The sequence below is a fragment of the Macadamia integrifolia genome, unplaced genomic scaffold, assembly GCF_013358625.1.
Source record: "Macadamia integrifolia cultivar HAES 741 unplaced genomic scaffold, SCU_Mint_v3 scaffold2071, whole genome shotgun sequence".
Classification (NCBI taxonomy): Eukaryota; Viridiplantae; Streptophyta; class Magnoliopsida; order Proteales; family Proteaceae; genus Macadamia; species Macadamia integrifolia.
Window position 1 is genome coordinate 44,649 of NW_024868494.1, and position 18,122 is coordinate 62,770.

General features: G+C 35.5%; 1 protein-coding gene across 2 annotated transcripts; it reads right to left on the reverse strand.

Moving 5' to 3' along the window:
• Positions 1–710: 710 nt before the first annotated feature.
• Positions 711–8,951, reverse strand: LOC122065628 (B-box zinc finger protein 19-like). 2 transcript variants are annotated; one of them, XM_042629453.1, is made up of 6 exons: positions 8,192–8,951; positions 5,486–5,582; positions 5,194–5,309; positions 4,863–5,102; positions 4,108–4,224; positions 711–1,037 (listed from the first exon to the last, which is right to left on the reverse strand). In XM_042629453.1, the coding sequence occupies exons 1-5, from the start codon at positions 8,282–8,284 to the stop codon at positions 4,138–4,140; spliced, it is 633 nt and encodes a 210-aa protein (XP_042485387.1). In that variant the 5' UTR covers positions 8,285–8,951; the 3' UTR covers positions 711–1,037; positions 4,108–4,137. The 2 variants fall into 2 exon arrangements, with proteins under 2 accessions (XP_042485387.1, XP_042485386.1); XM_042629452.1 differs by lacking the exon at positions 711–1,037 and having other exon boundaries at positions 3,824–4,224; positions 8,192–8,950.
• Between the last annotated feature and the right edge of the window lie 9,171 nt (positions 8,952–18,122).

Below are 18,122 nucleotides of genomic sequence, written 5' to 3' on the forward strand. Positions count from 1 at the left end.
TGTCAGCATGGTGACTAGTGTAAGAACTATGGGTGGTCAAGTCGTCAAGTTAGTGAACTTTCAAGTACAATGGGATTACATTAAAATGATTAGCTTTAAGCTCTTATTAGTTTGCGTTTACCACGGATGATTTAACCAAAGACATTCAAGATGAAATTCATTGGTGTATGATTTTTACTAATAATAATATTTTGGTGGATGAAACAAAGTAGAGATTAACGTCAAGTTTGAATTGTGAAGATCAACCTTAGAATTAGAAAGTTATAAGTAGAACAAGATAAAATATATAGGACAGATAATATGAGATGGTGAAAATTGATGAGAGGAAGATTCTGCAAAATGAATATTTTAGATATCTAAACTTAATCATTAATAAAGAAGGTGAAATCAAGATTGATGTTTAATAGAAAATTAAAATAGGATTGGTGAAGTTGAGAGGTGCATTCAAAGTATTGTGTGATCGATATATTCCTTTAAAACTTAAAGAAAAAATTTTATAAGATAGTCATACAATCAGCTATGATGCATGTTGTAGAATATAAGACAATTAAATAGTAAAGATAATGATGTTGAAATGGATGAAAAGCAAAAATAGGAAGGATAAAGTCAAGAATGATCATACTAAAGTTGATTTGAGAGTATAGCCCAAATAAATGATAATTTACGAGAAAGTTGTTTGAGGTGGCATAGCTATGTTCAACAAAGGCCTCTAAATGCTCCAATATGGAGGAGTGATTTGATTTAGATTGAAGAAACTAAAAGAAGCAAAGGTAAACCTAAAGTAACCTTAAGAAAAATGGTGAGAAAAGACATGCATAACTTAGGCCTTGTATCAGGTATGACCTCGTATAGAACTAGTTGGCTAGTACAATAAGTTTAGATACACCATAGAAGAGCGAAACTAGTTCCCACACCCGGCTAGCCAAACAATAACCCCCTTGAGACAGCCAAACAACCTTGTCTCGACAAAAGTCCAAATATCTACTTTCTCCCACCCTTGCTCTTCTGCTCCTTGTAATCTCTGTGATTTTCAAAGCCTGAGCGCAACATGAAACATCGCAATCCAATTAGACTACAAGTAATTGAAAGTTTAACATAAAAGAAAGGCCCAACCATTGTAATAGGATCAAAGCTACCATTTAATAATAGGGCGATCCAAAATATAAAAGGGTATGGCAAAACCTATGTTATTGTTTTCTGCCTAATAAGCCTTTTAAAAGTCAAGTAAATGTGAAAATTTTCAAGTGTGTGGTTAGAATATAACTGATGGATCGAGTTTGACCATTTGCATCAAAATACGATTGAATGCTCAAGTGGAGCACTTTCAACCCCCAAACAATAGTGGGTGGGAGTGTGTGATGGGACACCATCGCATGGTCTTTGGACCGAGTTTTCTTTTAACCATGATCACGGGACCGATGCTTACGGATGGTGTTCAGAGAATATCAAGCAAAGGTTAGGAGATATTATCAACTTCGTCCAATAAAAGGTGATGAGTATTAATGATTGTAGGAGGGTGTCTAAACCCTACTCCATAGGTAAAGGAAAACTTTGCCCGTATATTTTTACTTTTTACATATTTTTAACTACTTCACATCTTCACCTATGTTCTAAGTGAAGTGATTAATTCTTACTCTCTTCCTTGTGCTAGGTAGTTATCTTCTCCTTCTTCCTTTTTATTTTTTGGTAGGTGGATTTTTTTTTTTTTTGGGGGGGGGGGGGGGTTTGGGGGAATGACAGGTATCTCTTACTATAGCCTATAAGATGGCTTATTTAACTTCTAAAGAAGTTCTAGATTTTTGTAAGGGAAAATGGTCTCTCATTATCATGCATCCTCTTAGACTCTCTCCTCCATGAGATGTGGATCCCCATGCATTCAATCCGTGCGATGCCTCCTTCCGTGTTTATATTGGCTTGGCATGGGAGATTGCATTTCGCATTGACAACATCTAAATCCCCCACCTTTTTTTGATATATTGTGATTTATCTCCACAAAAAAAAAATAATAATAGGTTTAACTTTTGAGCCAAGGGGTATTGCCCAAGGAGTGGGATAACCATACTGCCTACTTTTATCACAAAATTTGTAATCGGCAAGACAACTAATAAAGGGAAAATGTACTTACATTTAGGGTGTCAAATAATCGGGTTGTGTCGGTTTTTTTCAAGTAGTCTAGATTCAAGCAGATAAGGATTTCGATCCAATACCGATAGCTATCAGTCCATTATCAATTTCTTGAACGATCACTTATCAGTTTCATCATTGGTACAGTCTTGACTTTTCATAAATAGAAAAGATTCTTACCAATTTTCAAATTATTTTCCATCCAGATTTTTTTTTTTTCCTTTTTTTCAATCACTTTTGATTGATTCAACAACTCCGGTCTCATTTTTCCCTTTGTGTTATATCTGAATCAAATTACAGCCTACTATTCTAAACACACAAGAAACTTTTTTTTCTCCTAATGTTGCAAGGTATTTAAGGGGAAAAGAAAGGCAAACATAACATTTCGATAAAGTTTTCCCCCATTGTGGGTGGAGAAAACACACATGATCTAATAGTCATTATTACTCTGCTCCCTAGTCCCTATTACCCCTCTCTCATATTGATGCCCATCCCACTACCATAATAACTCATTACACTAAATAGTATCACTAGACATTGTAGTTCAAAGGGGTACCCAAATAGTTGATGGGACTCTATAAAGAAATGCCACTACCATTAAAATAAGATAGAGTTATATACCTATGTAGAGGATAATCATGACAGGGTTTACAATGTAATGCAAATTTGGTAGCCAGATTTTCATTTAAGCTCCGCTTGGTCGCAAGTGAAGGGAAATCAGTATAAATAATAATAATAACTTAAATAAAGTATTCATATTCTTAAAAGTAGAATCTTTACTTCCCTTCTTAAAATAAAAAAAAAATTGATTGCTAAATATAGTAAACTTTTAACGCATGGACTCCCCCTCCCTGCATATGCGGATGTGCCCAAGAAAATTATGTTAGTTATAGACTATGCCCTCAAATATTATTCGAATTTTTTGTTCATATAATAATAGTGTTAGTCTAATTTCATAGTAAACTAAAACATGATCAAAGAAACTATTGTCGTGCTCTAATAACAATCCAATATATTCCAGCTTCTCCAATTAGGCAAAGTAAAATGCCACTCCATGCTTCCCCTGTTACACAATTTGGTCAGAGGGTTTCAACTTTCAACTACCTCAGTGTTCTAACTTTTGTAGCAAGAAATTTCCTAAGGGGGGAATATTAAATGGTGGGATCCATCCCTACACGTGCACCAAATGAACATGAGATCAAAGCATCTTTATAAAGATGAACTTCACCTCTTCTTTCCGGCCAAATGAAATTGTCATGCATTAAGGAAAGCATGTTCAGAAAAATCTCATCTGTTTAAACCATGGATAATTTTCCCTATTCTCTGTCTGGTAATTGAAGTTGGTCGGAGATAAAACTGAAGGCCATCAGAATGGGTAATAGAACAAAGCACAAGGGAAGTTCACCCATGAATGTCTTTAGGGATTTCTTTCTTCTGCTTGTTCATCAAGTTCAAAGCAAGATGAAGGCCATCAGTTTGAGCACTAGGTTGAAGCAATAATTAGTTTACCCATGTACACCTATGAGGTATCCCAAGAGTGAATTAGTCCTTTTGAATAAAAAAGGACAGTAACCTCATAACTTAGAGGCTAATATTAGAATCGTATACGAATAGAAAACATAAATAACAACAGAGAAATTAATGTCAGCGATTTTCTAAGAATAGCAGACAAATAACTTAGTAGAGATAAATGAGCAGCTTTATATGGTAACTTCATATATTATCATGAATCTCCAAATATTTCAAAGGACATCACAATACAGTTCATTCTCCCTAGTCCCTATTATTATTTTAAGGACAGGCCCTGACAATATGTTGAAACACTTCCAAAAATTGAAAGGAAAAAATGGTACAACATTTCCCCATGCAAATTTAAGTGAGGTTCGTTGATGACAATCCCTATTCTCCCAAACCTCAAAATGCGTAGCATGCATTTCATAAGGCAAGAAATGGAGAAAAACGAAGGAAATGTGGACTACCTACCATTAGTAAAAGGTATAGGAGATACCTAGCTCACTTCTCAGGCTCCCTTTCGAAAGATCCCACAGGAACCACGCTTGCTTCATGATTATTGTCACTTAGAACATCAATGCCATGACCCTTTATTTACAAGAAGACGTAATAATTATCACATATACACATTACCTAAATTACACACACACACATTAAAAAAATATAAAGGATCTAAATTAGACAAACTTTTGAGCTGTCAAGGGTTCAGACTAAGTTATAGCTTGTCTGCCCATCAATATACACTCAAGTTTCAACAATTAGCCAAAATGACTTGGGACGGACCGCCCTGCGCAAAACCAAACTTCAACATATAATGGGCTAGGAGAACACAATAACCAACTTTAAGCCCATCATAGAGCATTAGAGCCCCAGTAGCACGGGCCTATGATCTGCAAATAAAATGGCCTGGTTGCTTGTGGCCTTGGCAAAAGCTAACTTGTTGACATCCCTGGCATGGTTTTAAAAATAGGATTGGATCGGTTAGCACCGCCCGGACCGGATTGGTATTGGCCTAGACCGATCCCCGATCTAATACTGATCCACTGCCAAGGTATAAGGGTAAAATGGTCCAAAACATAAAAAAGAAAAAAAAAAGAAAAAAAAAGGGGGTAAATCCATCTGAACCTGACTTATAGCAATCCGATCTGGATTGGTTTCGGTTGAGACCAATCCCAAGTTTTAAATCCTTGATCCCCAGTCATAGTCACACCATCATACATTCATACCTGACTATTTGAAGCTTGCCCATGCACCCGATTTGGCCAAGCATTTAGATCAATCATTTTGGTATCCATCTTTCCATGGTTGTCAGTGTCAACATTTACCACTGGGGTAGAGACCCTGTGGTTTTGCAGATTTTCTCTCATGGTCAGTTTTGGAGGCTGATTGTGTTCCCTTCTATTCTGACCCTGATCCTTAGGTTGCGAGGCCAGGTCCTCAAAATGGCCAGGTTTATCCCCTGGAAACTACAGAAAGGAAAGAGAGAGACTCTATCAAGGACTTCACATAATGCATAATGCAACAACATAATCCATGGTGAACAGTATAGTCACAAACCTCAACTCTTTGCCTCAATAAGAGATACCTTCCATGCATTCTTTTACCTCCAACATGTACAATCATATCACATTGCAGGCAAAGGGAACTTCCATCTATTTCACAGTAAAAGAATGCTGCATCCAGTTTCCAGGAGAATTCAAGCAAAACATGTTATTAGAGAACATCGAACAATTCAAGAAGAAGAAAATAACTTCTCACCAAAAACAAAATAAAATAAAATAAAATAACAACAACAACAACAAAAAACAAAACAAAACAAAACAAAAAAAAGAGGAGATAAAATGCATACCAGGTGCATTTTCACATATGTCGCAACGAGGGACATCACTAGGGTCAGCTAGCTTGACTCGTACGTGTCGACTAGCGAGTTTGTTACACATGTGGACCTGCCACTCCAATATAGAAAAATACTAAACAATCTGCTATAAAACATGGATCAAATTCCAGCAGGAGTTCGGAGTAAAAGACTTGGTTCACAATGCAAAATAAGAATTGTCCCAGGTAAAACACAATCCAAAACGAGAATCTCATGGAGACAGTTCCAAGTACCATTGCTAACTTGGAACGGTTAAAATTTACTTAATTTGTCATAATCACAATTTTTTATAGCAATAAAATGGTAGCAGTTTGGCAGTGTAAGTTTTGGAAACCTAACTTCAATGGTCGTATGATTCAAACAAAATTGTGAACATCTTTCAGTAAGCTACTGAAATAAGACTTCTTTTTAACTGTAGTCAAATAACAAAAAATTTCAAAACTGAGCATATCTCAAGATGCTCAATATGCAGCCACCACCACCACCACCTGCAAGGGAATGAGGAAACTAGGCTTCCACTGGATCAAGAATCTCCAAAAATCCCTCTGATGAAGTGTGAGAAACTCCAATTTCTATAATTAAAGAAGAGATCAAGCCCATAACAACTGATGAACCTCCACCTAACAGTATGTCTACATTGAGGGGAAGCCAAACAAAGACCACAGACAAAATCTCTGAAGCCGATGGGACAAATACAGCAGGAAGAATCCCTAGATTAACGTACGAAAGACACTGCTAGTGCCCAAAAAGACCAAGCTCCCCAGTGAGTACTAACTGAAATTAAGTTTAGTGTGAAGTGTGCCAATAAAATAGACCTCCTATATCAAAGCTACAAATGATTGGTAATCTGAAGGTTATTGAGGTCTCCAACAGTTCCCCTCTCCTTTCCATTAACAAGATTCTCTGCAACTAAAAATGCTTAATTTGCAGCAGCATCATCTAACAGGTGGTTGGCAAGGCTGCTAGAATCAGGTTCCCATTAGATATATGGTTCAATTTTAGACAGATGGAAACTCCCCATCTAAGTAGACTGGGCTGTGGACAACGAAACAACTCACCCCTAGCTGTTAGTCGACTACATCAACTATTTGAAATACCTACAATCCATGATATCCGTTAAGAACACTGAATACCTTAACCAAACAAAGTTTTTCTCCACATAATTGATATTTTTTAAACAAATGGCCTCTTCTCTATAAAATAGTTTGACCAACAAATTTAATTCCATAGTTTTTTTTTAACCCAATATTTCTAGTAACAACTAATAGATAATTCTTTTAAGAGAACTATATATACTAACGACTATAAAACATCTAGTCAATATTTTATGGCATTTTCTCATGTCTCATAACTGATAAAATCTCCTGATTATTAGGAGGGGGAGAAGGAAGGCACCATATTTACAACATAGTGGAAAAGGTAGTATGAAGATTCCCATCTGCCTCAACTATTAGACATGGATCAGCCACAGATTTCTCACAACATGTTGACGGTCTTAATGTCATAGGTCTTAATGTCATATATCATTTTCCGCTCGAAAGGGCCTCCAATTCTAAGGTCATGTTTGGGTACAATTCAAATTCTGAGAATCCTCAGCCTCTTCTAGGATTGCAATTTTGGATGGAATTCTCAGAACCGGAGCATTAAGTTTGGATGCATGACAATTTGCACATTGATTTTACTCCAATGTGGGGCACATTTACCATGAGATGGCATGTGAGCCCACATTTAAGACGGGCATGGGCCCACATAGCCATCTTATAATAATATAAGTTCCAGGTCTTCAACCCCTCATAATCATCCCAGAACAGGAGAATTGGTTGAAACTCCAATTTTGAATTTGGGTTAATTCTGGAATTTTTCAAAAGTTGGCCCTTGAGTTTTTTTTAATTCTCACCTACAACTAAGAATTTTAATCGAACCCAAAATGCCTTGTAGGGAAGAGCCAAAGCCCTTGTTGGGAATAATAGGTTTAGAGACATTGATGAAACAAAAACCGAAAACCAGACTCTACAAGCAGCAGCATATTGTCACAATAATGCATCAGTCAATAGGCTAAAAGAGTGCTAATCTCTTCCATCTCACTCTCACTCAAATCCCACAAAGTCTCCATTGGTCTTCAATGTCAAGATATTGGAAGATCATAAAGAGGGACAATAGAAGTACTTAAACACAAGCAGTGAGGCACCTCCCACACAAAGGTCATATTCAGATTGTAGCCAATGAATAAGAACACATTGTCAAGTAACTAAAATTGGATCTCAGAACCAAACCTGCAAACTCACTCCTTGCGTAAGTCAAAGTACAGTCGATAACTAAACGACAATATATACTACCATCTTAATTTTTATACCCATCCCCCCAAAAGATAATTTCTTTAGGTCAAATCACAAGAATTTTCGCTGGCTTTACCCCAAACTAATCAAAAGTTAAGGCATTGATTCTGGTAGCTATAAAACCCAAAATTTTCCAAACCCAACAAAACAATTAGCAACAGATTTTTACACCCATCCCCCAAAAGATAATACCTTTAGGTCAAATCAGAGAATTTTCGCTGGGTTTAACCCAAACTAATAAAAGAGTGAAGGCATGAATACTGATGGCTCGAAAACCTGAAATTGTCCAAACCCTATCAAACAATTAACAACAGAAGAAGCAAATGAAGCAATGGAAGTATACCTTATCGTCACAGGAACGGCATAGAGCAGCCTCGTCTGCGGCACAGAAAAGGATGGCGGCTGCGCTCTCGCAAACATCACAGAGTGTTCGCATTATTCTCTCCTCTCATTTCTCCTCTCTTCGCTTCAACATCATCGCCACACCCAACGAATTATAGAATAAAAGAACCACCACCACTGAGAAAGTAATCCAGTGAAACAAACAAACAGAGAGAGATGGAAGTTGTAGAAAGGTAAAAGGGGAAGGAGTGTGAAGGTTTTATAGAGAATTGGATAGAGAGTATAGTGGGATGAATGAGGAAGACTCAGGTAGAGAAGCCTGATTCTCCCTTTTTCATTTAAATATTAAATCAGATAAATAAAACTATGATTCTTGTTGATGTGCTTGTTGGTTGTTTAGTGAGTTACAGTGGTGAGGTTGGATACAGGTGTTTTGGTGTTAGAGAGAGAGAGAAAGAGAAAGAGAGAGATGTGGAAGTTTTTTTTTTTGTTTTTTTGGTAAAAGAGAGATGTGGAAGGTAACAGATCAATGGATTCGTCGTCTGCTTTTGGGATGCTAGAAAAGAAAGTATAGATCGAACGGATTAATGGATGAATTGATTATGGAGAAAGAGAGAGAATGGAAGTGAAGAGGGCCATGGGGTCCTGGGTGAGATTCGAGCAGGTGGAGAGAGAGAGAGAGAGAGAGAGAGAGAGAGAGAGAGGAGAGCGTAGAGAGAGAGAGGAGATAGTGAGAGAAAGGGCTGAGGGTTTAAGGGCAGATATGATGGTAATGGTATTCCCACACAAAGTCTAGAGGGCAAAATATGAAAATAAGATGTTAACTTTGTCACTCATCCTTCCTTAGCCACAAGTTTAATTGGTGGTGGGGAGTGAAAAAGTCTCCTAATGTATTCTCACCCACTACTTTCATATCTGACCTGGGCCCACGTGGCCCAACTTATTTGACTCTATATTCTCTCACCTTAGCCGAGCCCTTCACATGGCGGCTTTCTCTTTCTCAGATTTTTTTCTTTAGGAAAAGAAAACTACCTAATTGTGTGGTCCTACGCTCTACGCTCCTTCCCTGGCACAGGAAGGGAGTGTGAAATAATGTCCTACTCTTGAGGAATACAAAATATCCATCACCTATTATGTTTCTTCATCCTCTCATCGGTCTTGTGCTAGGTGCAACCCATGCAACTACGTAGTGTTCTTCTTCCCTTTTTTTAGGGGTGTTTAAACTATCAGACTAAAAATGATTGGGTGATCAATTATGGGTTACACCAAAATCAAGTTAATTGGAAATTTTGGAAAAGATTCTTTTTGAAGAGTTTGATTGTTCTATTGAGAACGATATGATACGGTAGAATCTCATATTTATAACTATTGAATGTCTCTCAATTTCTCCTTCTATAACAAAAACAACATTCAAAACCTCATCCCAACTTAAAGGGATTAGACGATTGATTACATGAGGATTTCAAGTAAGGACAAATATAATGATCCATAAAAAAAAATTGACGAATTATGCCTAATTATAGTATGTGCCAACTCTCAACCTGATGCACTTATGAAAAAAAGGCTTCACCTGATAAGAAAATAATACAATGAAAACTCATACTTGAAACTTTTTGCATTATAATCACTTATTCTTTGATTTGATTCCACTCTCTTTATTTGTTTACCCAATAAAGATTCCTCTCTCTCTCTCTCTCTCTCTTTCCTTTTTTTTTCCCTCTTCTTATATCACTTCGTTACATGGATCAAGTTTCCCATTCAGAGTGCAGGAATGGATAAAAAAAGTTTAAGATCCAAGAGTAACGCCACGTGAGCAAAATAAGTTATTTGATTCCCACATTATTGATGTAGAAAAACCTCTCCTCTTTATAATTGCTTTCTTCTGCCAAAGGGATCTCCAAGTTCTTAAATGGAAAAATAATAATAATAATTTGTTAGAATTTTAAAATAATTATGGGATTTTATTTTTCTTTGCAATATATTATGACTCCTTCAATTAATAAAATACCAAATATTCTTGTAAAATGTAAGTCATTAGAATACATCTCATTCTATGAAAAGAGAAGTATATTCTCGTCGAACCATCAAGGTCCCCACCCACATATTGAATTTCAATCCAGTCCAAGTTGACCAGGTGACAAAATAAACCATTATAAATTTCAAGATATTGCGTAATACTATCAATAGAATAACATGAAAATATATTCAGTTTGAAACTTGAACACGGTCAATTTAGACTACCTTTTTATCCAACAGTAAGAATTGTAACTTCACCCCATCTGGTGGGAAAACTAGGTGGACCACCATGGGGAACTTCCCTTATTTGGGCCATCTAAAGCATTTTTTCTGTTTATGTCTAATTTAATGCAAGGACAAAAAGTGTCCCCCACAATAATTTAATTATGTTTATAAAATTCATCTAGAAAATATTTTAGCTATAAGGGAAATCAAACAAAAACAAAGAGCATGAAAACATATTGGTTCACAACTTCTTAGACTCATTTCTTTTTATTTCGATAGTTTTTTATTAGGTTTAGGGTTTTCTCCAATGTCTATATACTAATTTGGACAAAGGATATAGAGGAAGGTGGTATTTTAGATATTTCATTGTTTAGGGGAATAGTGAAATGTGTTTTGCCATGCAAAATTGTTTTGCATAGTGGTCCGTGAATGGAACATTTCCCTTATTATTTTTATAAATGTTTGTTATTTTTCCATGAAATGGAGTTGAAATTTTGTTTTGGTAAGGGGTTTTTGTCGGATAGTGATCCTTATGTTCGGACACAAGTGCATGCTCCAGGAGAAGCACAATGATCATTATATGCCCCATGTCTTTGTGGCACAAGACCACTCCTAGACATAAAACTTTATCCCTCTTTTTTAATGTAAACTCAAATTAAAATAACCAAACTACTATCTAGTGGACACACCAACCTTATGATCAGTTATCTTTTCCAGCCAAAATCTTGGAGCAAATCCAATATCCTGTTCCCGGAATTATAGTGATACTTGACTCAAAAGCCACGAATTGATTGCATCGATGAGAAAGTGGAGCTCTGTGGATTGCAAGAACTGAAGGTAAAGTTGAAGAGCTTGAGTATCGTTGAAGTTAGCAGACTTCTTTTGATTATATAGAAAGGTAACCCAAATTGGTTTTTTTTTATTTTTTTTTATTTTTTATTTTATTTTTTTAAAGGAGATTTTCTGGCATAACTTAAAAAGGGTCTTGTATGGATTGAAATTTTTTATGAATAGGTGAGTTTGGAATTTGTTCTGTCAAGACTCAAACTTGGGCATTTGCTGTGCAGCCCGCTTCTTGGTTTTCAATCATAGACTTGGACCACCTGGCCCATAGATATGGTTTTAGGATGAGCCAACTCGAACCATGAACATAAAAAAAATGAATGATGCATGAGGCATTGAGGCTCCCATCACTATGGGATCTAGTGAGGATTGTAATTTTAAACAGCTTTATAGTTGCTTCAAACAGAGATTGTTTTTCAACTGAAACACGCGACCACTAGGTTACAATGGAACAAGCTTACAAACCTTCAAAATATGTACTATCTATCCACCAGTCGAAAATTGAAACATCATCGACTACTTGGAACAATGTAGATGGACCACTTTGATTGGTTTGTCACAACAAGCCAGGAGACCACATGTGTATTGGGTAATGTTTAAGATTTTGGGCTTGAAATTTGGGGTCTCAAGTAGCATGTTAGCTATGGCCATATGACCCCATAGCTACTTCATATGCCCTTATTACATATTTAGTTGTTGGAGAGAGTTCTCTAAGCACGCAATACATAGGAGCACACCAATGAGCCGTAACAAAATGGAATCGTATAAAGAGGAAAAAAGAGATATTGCACATCTTAATAGCACATTCTTATCTTATATTTATAAGGTAATTAAGAGTATGGGAAAGACAATGCTATCTCATCGTGTGGTTCCTACGCTAGCCATAGGAGTCCACAAACTTATCACTGCACCCCTTATGAAATCAAGAATTCAATTTATATTGATGATCCGCCACGCACTTTCATTAACCTTCGCACTGATGCAAGGGCCATGCAACAGGCAGCAATCTCTTACCACAAGAATGTAGACCATTTTCTTATATGGTAGGAGTTAGGGCAACTGCTTGATCCCAATTCCTACCCTACGTGGTGCCATCTTTACTGAACGAATGCAGCCCACCTAAGAACACGGGGAGTTCTAGTGCATGAAACAAAGCCGAGCTGGTTACTAAATGGGCTGGGCCCCTACCCTGTTGGGCTGCTACATCCTCTCTGTTTCACAACGAAATCCATCCAGACTGTAAAGGCCACCTTCTACACGTGTTTAACTACTAATCCCACGTATGATGTTCCTTCATATCATGGATCAAGTATCGGTATTGTATCGGCCGATACAAAAGGATTTAGTTCATGATATTGAATTGGATGTGATTATCAAAACCGATATTAATATTAATACGTATCAGTCATTTTAGGCCAGTTCTGACAATCTCCTTCCCCCCACCCCAAAAAAAGAAAAAAAAAAAGAAAAAAGATTTCGATATCCCTTTGTCCGACACTAAAAGGATATCAATACAGATTAGGATCAATTTTTTTTTTCCCTTTTACTGGAGTATTGATCATTTTTTCTTTTTTCTTATGCCCAATACGGGCTTGATATGGGGTCAACATCGCAGTGACCAATGCAGCCATAAACATCAATATCGATACGTATAACCTTGTTCATATCGATATGATGGTATATATAATAATACATTGTTACAATTATATATCACGTGATTGTTATTATTATTATTATTATTATTATTATTATTATTATTATTATTATTATTATTATTATTAATTATTAATCACTTGTCAACAATTAAAAAAAAAAAGTAATTCTCGATATTTAAAATTTTTTATTTATTTCTTGATAAAGCAACTATATCAACTTATGTAAAAATAAACATAATAATAACATTTTTTTTGGATTAAAAAACAGGGTCAACCACAAAAAGAGAAGGAAACAGTCACCGAATAAAAACCTATAAGTCCCTACCAAACCTAACATCCTACCCCCACCAAAAAAAAAAAAAAAAAAATCAAAACCTAACTTCAGAAACATATGAGCCACTTTAAAATTCCCTAATCCCAAAAGAAAAATATCAATGAATTGACAAAGTCATAAATGAGATTAGAAATATCCCAACAAGTTTAGCATAATTTAGATTTCAAATAGTTGTTCTTATAAATAACAACCTACGCTACTTATTAACATATATAAATTTTACGTTAAATTTCATTTATTTATGTATAGAAAAAACGAAATTGAACCCAACAAAAAAAAAAACAATAAGAATCCGTTTAGAGAAATCAATTAAAAAAACAAAATCAACCAAACCAAATTTAAGAAAGCAATCCCTTATTGATCTAATTTCTAGCTGACATCGATAGATGCAGAGAAAAAAAATGACAACTGAACTAAACTACACGGAAAAAAGCAACTAAAGTAAACTAAGGCACCATTTGATAACCTTTCTACCATTTCTGTTTCAAGAAACAGCAGAAACATAAATTCCCATTTCTATTCCTAGAAACGGATTTGAAGGTGTTTGGTAAACCTTGTTTCTGGAAACGTTTTCTGTAGTTATCACATGTTCCATTTCTGATATCCCTGGTTTCCCTCTCCTCTCTTTCTTGTTCTCTTGCGTTTAACAGGGAAAAATAAACCCTAGTTTCGGTTCTTCTCTGATTATCGAAGATCAAGATTTCGAGTCAGTTGTGATTATCTTGAGTTCTAGTATCGAATCTATAAAACCCAACACTTCCTTGTCGATCTCTCGTCTTCCATTTCTCCAATTCGCTTTCTCTCTCTCTCTCTCTCTCTCTCTCTCTCTCTCTCTCTCTCTCTCTCTCTCTCTCTCTCTCTCTCTCTCTCTCTCTCGTTTTCTTACTGTTAATAGAGAAAAATAAACCCTAAGTTAGCTTCTTCTCTGCTTCTTGAAGTCGATAGCAACCAGCGAAATTGCTTTTGAAGCCCTAGAAATTTTGATCCACCAAATTCTACATAATATGCTGTAAGAAGAAAACAGGTTGGAGTTGATCACAGAGCATACCCTTTTATCCGACTGCGAGCTTCCATTCTTCCTCCTTTGATTCAAGTAAGTCTTTGTCCTCGCACTTCTATCTTTCTTCGTTATGTTTTTCTGCAAACCCTTGTTCCGAACCGAATATGTCGCCCATATCAAAGGATTTTGAATACAAATCAGTAAATTTTTTTTTTTGTTCGAAGAAATGGCTCACCAAATCCTGAAGTTCGCAGGTTGAAGGTTAGTCTGCTACGAAGGAGACTTGGAACCAGTGAAATTGATGCCTCATTTTGATATTGAAGTGAAGGGAAGATGATTTCTGCTAAAGAGAGTGATGATGCGGCTCAAGCTCCGTCAACGTTAGTATCGATTACTCTTCCTCTGATCGAAATGTAGCCTTCTTGTTTTCTGTTTTAAGGGTGATATCGTTGTCGCAAATCGCTGGAATTTAGGGCAAGGTTGAAGGAGTAAAGAACCTCTTGCCTCTAGGCGATGCCTTTGAGATGGAAGTCGGAGGTCGAGATGGGTGCAGGGGCTTTTTTGTCCGGGATTTCACGATTTTTTGGCACCAAAGCTGTTCCCATAAGTCATACTTATTTGCCATGTTCGTTTCTAGGAATAAAAATCACCATAAATTTTGATTTTTATTTATGAAAACAGGAGAAACAGAATGAATTTGGCAAACGCTCTTTGTTCCGTTTCTACTGTTTCGTGAAACAGAAACAACAGAAATACGTTTTTTGAAACGTTATCAAAAAGACCCTAAATCAACCATTTGACACCCTTGCTCAACATAAAATAGAAATGGCAAAGTTTTCCTTCACAGCTCAATCTTGATGTACCCCATCTTTCTCATGCATATTTCTCCATTGTACAATGCCGATGGGTCATGGTGAAATGACGTCCGTTCATTATATCTTTAGAAAAACTTGATAAAAAAAGAAAAAATATTACTTCTAAGTTCTAAAGTATAAACCCCTGGCCACCACCCGAGAAATTGAAAAAACAAGAGAAAAAAAAAATTAGATGAAATGAACCAAGCCCTAAAGCAAATTCTCATTTCAACTTTAATAAATAATGAACAGTTTTTTTTTTTTTTTAGTGGAGTCAAAATAAGTTATTTTGTCCATTGTAATTTTTTAGGCTGGACATGTTCTAATGTTGACATGAGAAACATCAACTAATCAACTAATTATGAATATGTTAGGTGTTATAATGTATAATATTAAAGCAAGTCCTTGACAGTTATAATATTTTGTCCTAAATAGGCAATATTACCTAACACTTCTCATTATATAATCTAATGATTAGCTTTCTCTCTCCTTCTCTCGATTCTTTCTGAACTTACTAAAATTACTTAAAATTTATTACTCACTTTCTTAAAAAAAATTTAATCCCAAACAAACTTTCCTAACTCATACTAGAGACTCATTCATTGTAACTCACATCATCGAGAAAAAAAGTTATCCACCACATAAAGTGTAATGTAGCCCTCTTATATGGTTTTTTAGAAAATTTTATGATTGTATTTAAATATGAGTTTCCATTTATTAAATCACTCACTTAAATTTTCATTTAATCAAATTACCCAAAAGAAAAATAATTGTCGTCATGTCGTTGATCTATCTAATATTTTCTCTGGAGAACATTTTCCTCTTATTATGTCTGAACAAATTCATAGGAGAGAGTCAAAAACTAATTAATTGATTTTGATCCTCCTTCTTTATGCTAGTATACCAAAGAAGAAGGAAAGGAGGAGAATGTGATCTTAGCTCAACCTAAGAGACTAAGAGAGGTGAGGTCAAGTTTGGAGGGGTCTGAATAAGAGATCAACCAACTACTTGTAGTGTGGATATGGTGATTGGAGAAGGGAGGTAGAGGAAACCAAGGCAAAACGATCAAAAAATACATTGATTGATCATGAGAGCATTGTTGAGAGCATATAAGGTTTACGTACGAGAATATATGAGAACGGTCATGGTTCATGGATATAAAATTAATTTTATCTCTCTTCATTTAATAGATTCTATATCTACAGATCAGGAGTGTATGAGAACATTCTCGTACATGAACTTATCCGTTCACAACATTGTTGTAGGTAGTTTTGTGAGAAGTATCTTTGCTTTGGATAATTTGACATATTGATACATATATTTTTTTTTTTAGAAAAAAAGAACTCTTCCAGCTTCGTGTAGGAAAGATTCAGACATAGGCAAATGTGAAATGACCGCATTACCCCCATCGTGTGTCCTCCCATTGGCTCATGCGTTTCTTATGTCTATTTTTTTTTTTTCAGCCTTAATAATATGGAATACTATTCTCTGGATCCTGATTGGTGTGACATGGAATATTCGTTTTTAGGAACCCTCTCCTCTATTTTGGTAGAAGGGAACCCTCTCCTCAATCCCAATTCATCCTTAATATTGTAAAGCTCGAGGTTGAATTTCGCTTTGTCGCTTTTTTTCGCTTTTTCGCTTTTTCGCTTGGCCTTTTTCACTGTTGCACACTTGCATGCACATGGGAGTGGATTGCTTAGTTCGACAACGTGGCACATGCGGTTGCTGACAAAGGGATACAATGAATTTGTACTTTATGAGGAACAAATGATAAGATGTATCCCGTCTCATCACGTGGCCACTTTCTTTTCATTTGGAAATTCGTATTTGTTTGTTCTGTTCTTTATATTGGTCTTGTAATCTACGTTGGGTCAAAACTGGCCCCACCATCTGACCATCTGTAAGCCTTTGTCGGTCCTAATCATACTGTCTTGATGCAGGACACCACATGCCATAGAAGCCCTTTCCCCGTTGGATTGAAATCTATCCACTTATAAAACTATATGGGCTACAATTGGACGCTATATGAATGACATAATTTTTCAACCCCTCGTCATGTTTCTAAGTAATTGGATTGACTTTATTGGATTTATATCAACTGATAACGATTTTGATACTTGATTGATCTTGATTGATAATCAATATCAGTTTAGGGGTAAAATTGTAAAATAAAATATATTTTTTCTCTTAAAAATAAAGGCAAAATTGACGAATATGGATCAATGCAATCCAAATTGATATCATATCAATATCAATAAAGACTAATACTGATACCGAGAACTAAATCCTTACCCTTCATAGGCCTCATTATTGGTGGTGTGTATAAATTTTTTCTCTTAAGATTAAAGTGGTGAGCCGATCAAGTGGTAAAATAAATTTTTAAAACAACAAATTATTATTGTCACAGAAAGTCAAGTGTTTTTTTAAAAATTATAAAACATTTATTTTGATAATTGTTGGGCAGAGAATACATGGTTTAGATTAACCGTATGTCAAATTTCATAGTCTAATTTAATCAAATACCTTATTTTCTATTGGTACATATTCCATGTATATATCTATGTATATATATTGGTACTGTAGACATTAATATGTACTCTCCCAATTATAAGTAGAGCCGAACAATTTATATTACAAATTTTATAAAAATAAATATTTTTTTAAAAAATATCACTTCCCATTAATATATGATAACTACTTTTCAAAAACAAGATATGTCAATAAGTTGACATCGATGTAGACAACTTTTTTATTAAGTTCATAGTTTTTTTTTTTTTTTTTGTTTATAATAATAATAAATTAATAAATAAAATAAACAAGAAAAAGGAAAATTCGTTATAGGAACCCTCTCCTATTTTATTATACATTAGGTGCCATTGGGCGAGCACGGGCTTCCTTGGCTAAAATGGGTAAATTTAGAAATTTAAAAAATGGAAGGAAAATGGAGAGGTGAAAATTTATTACATTTGGGACCTGGGAAGGGGTTTTCCGATAAGAAAGTT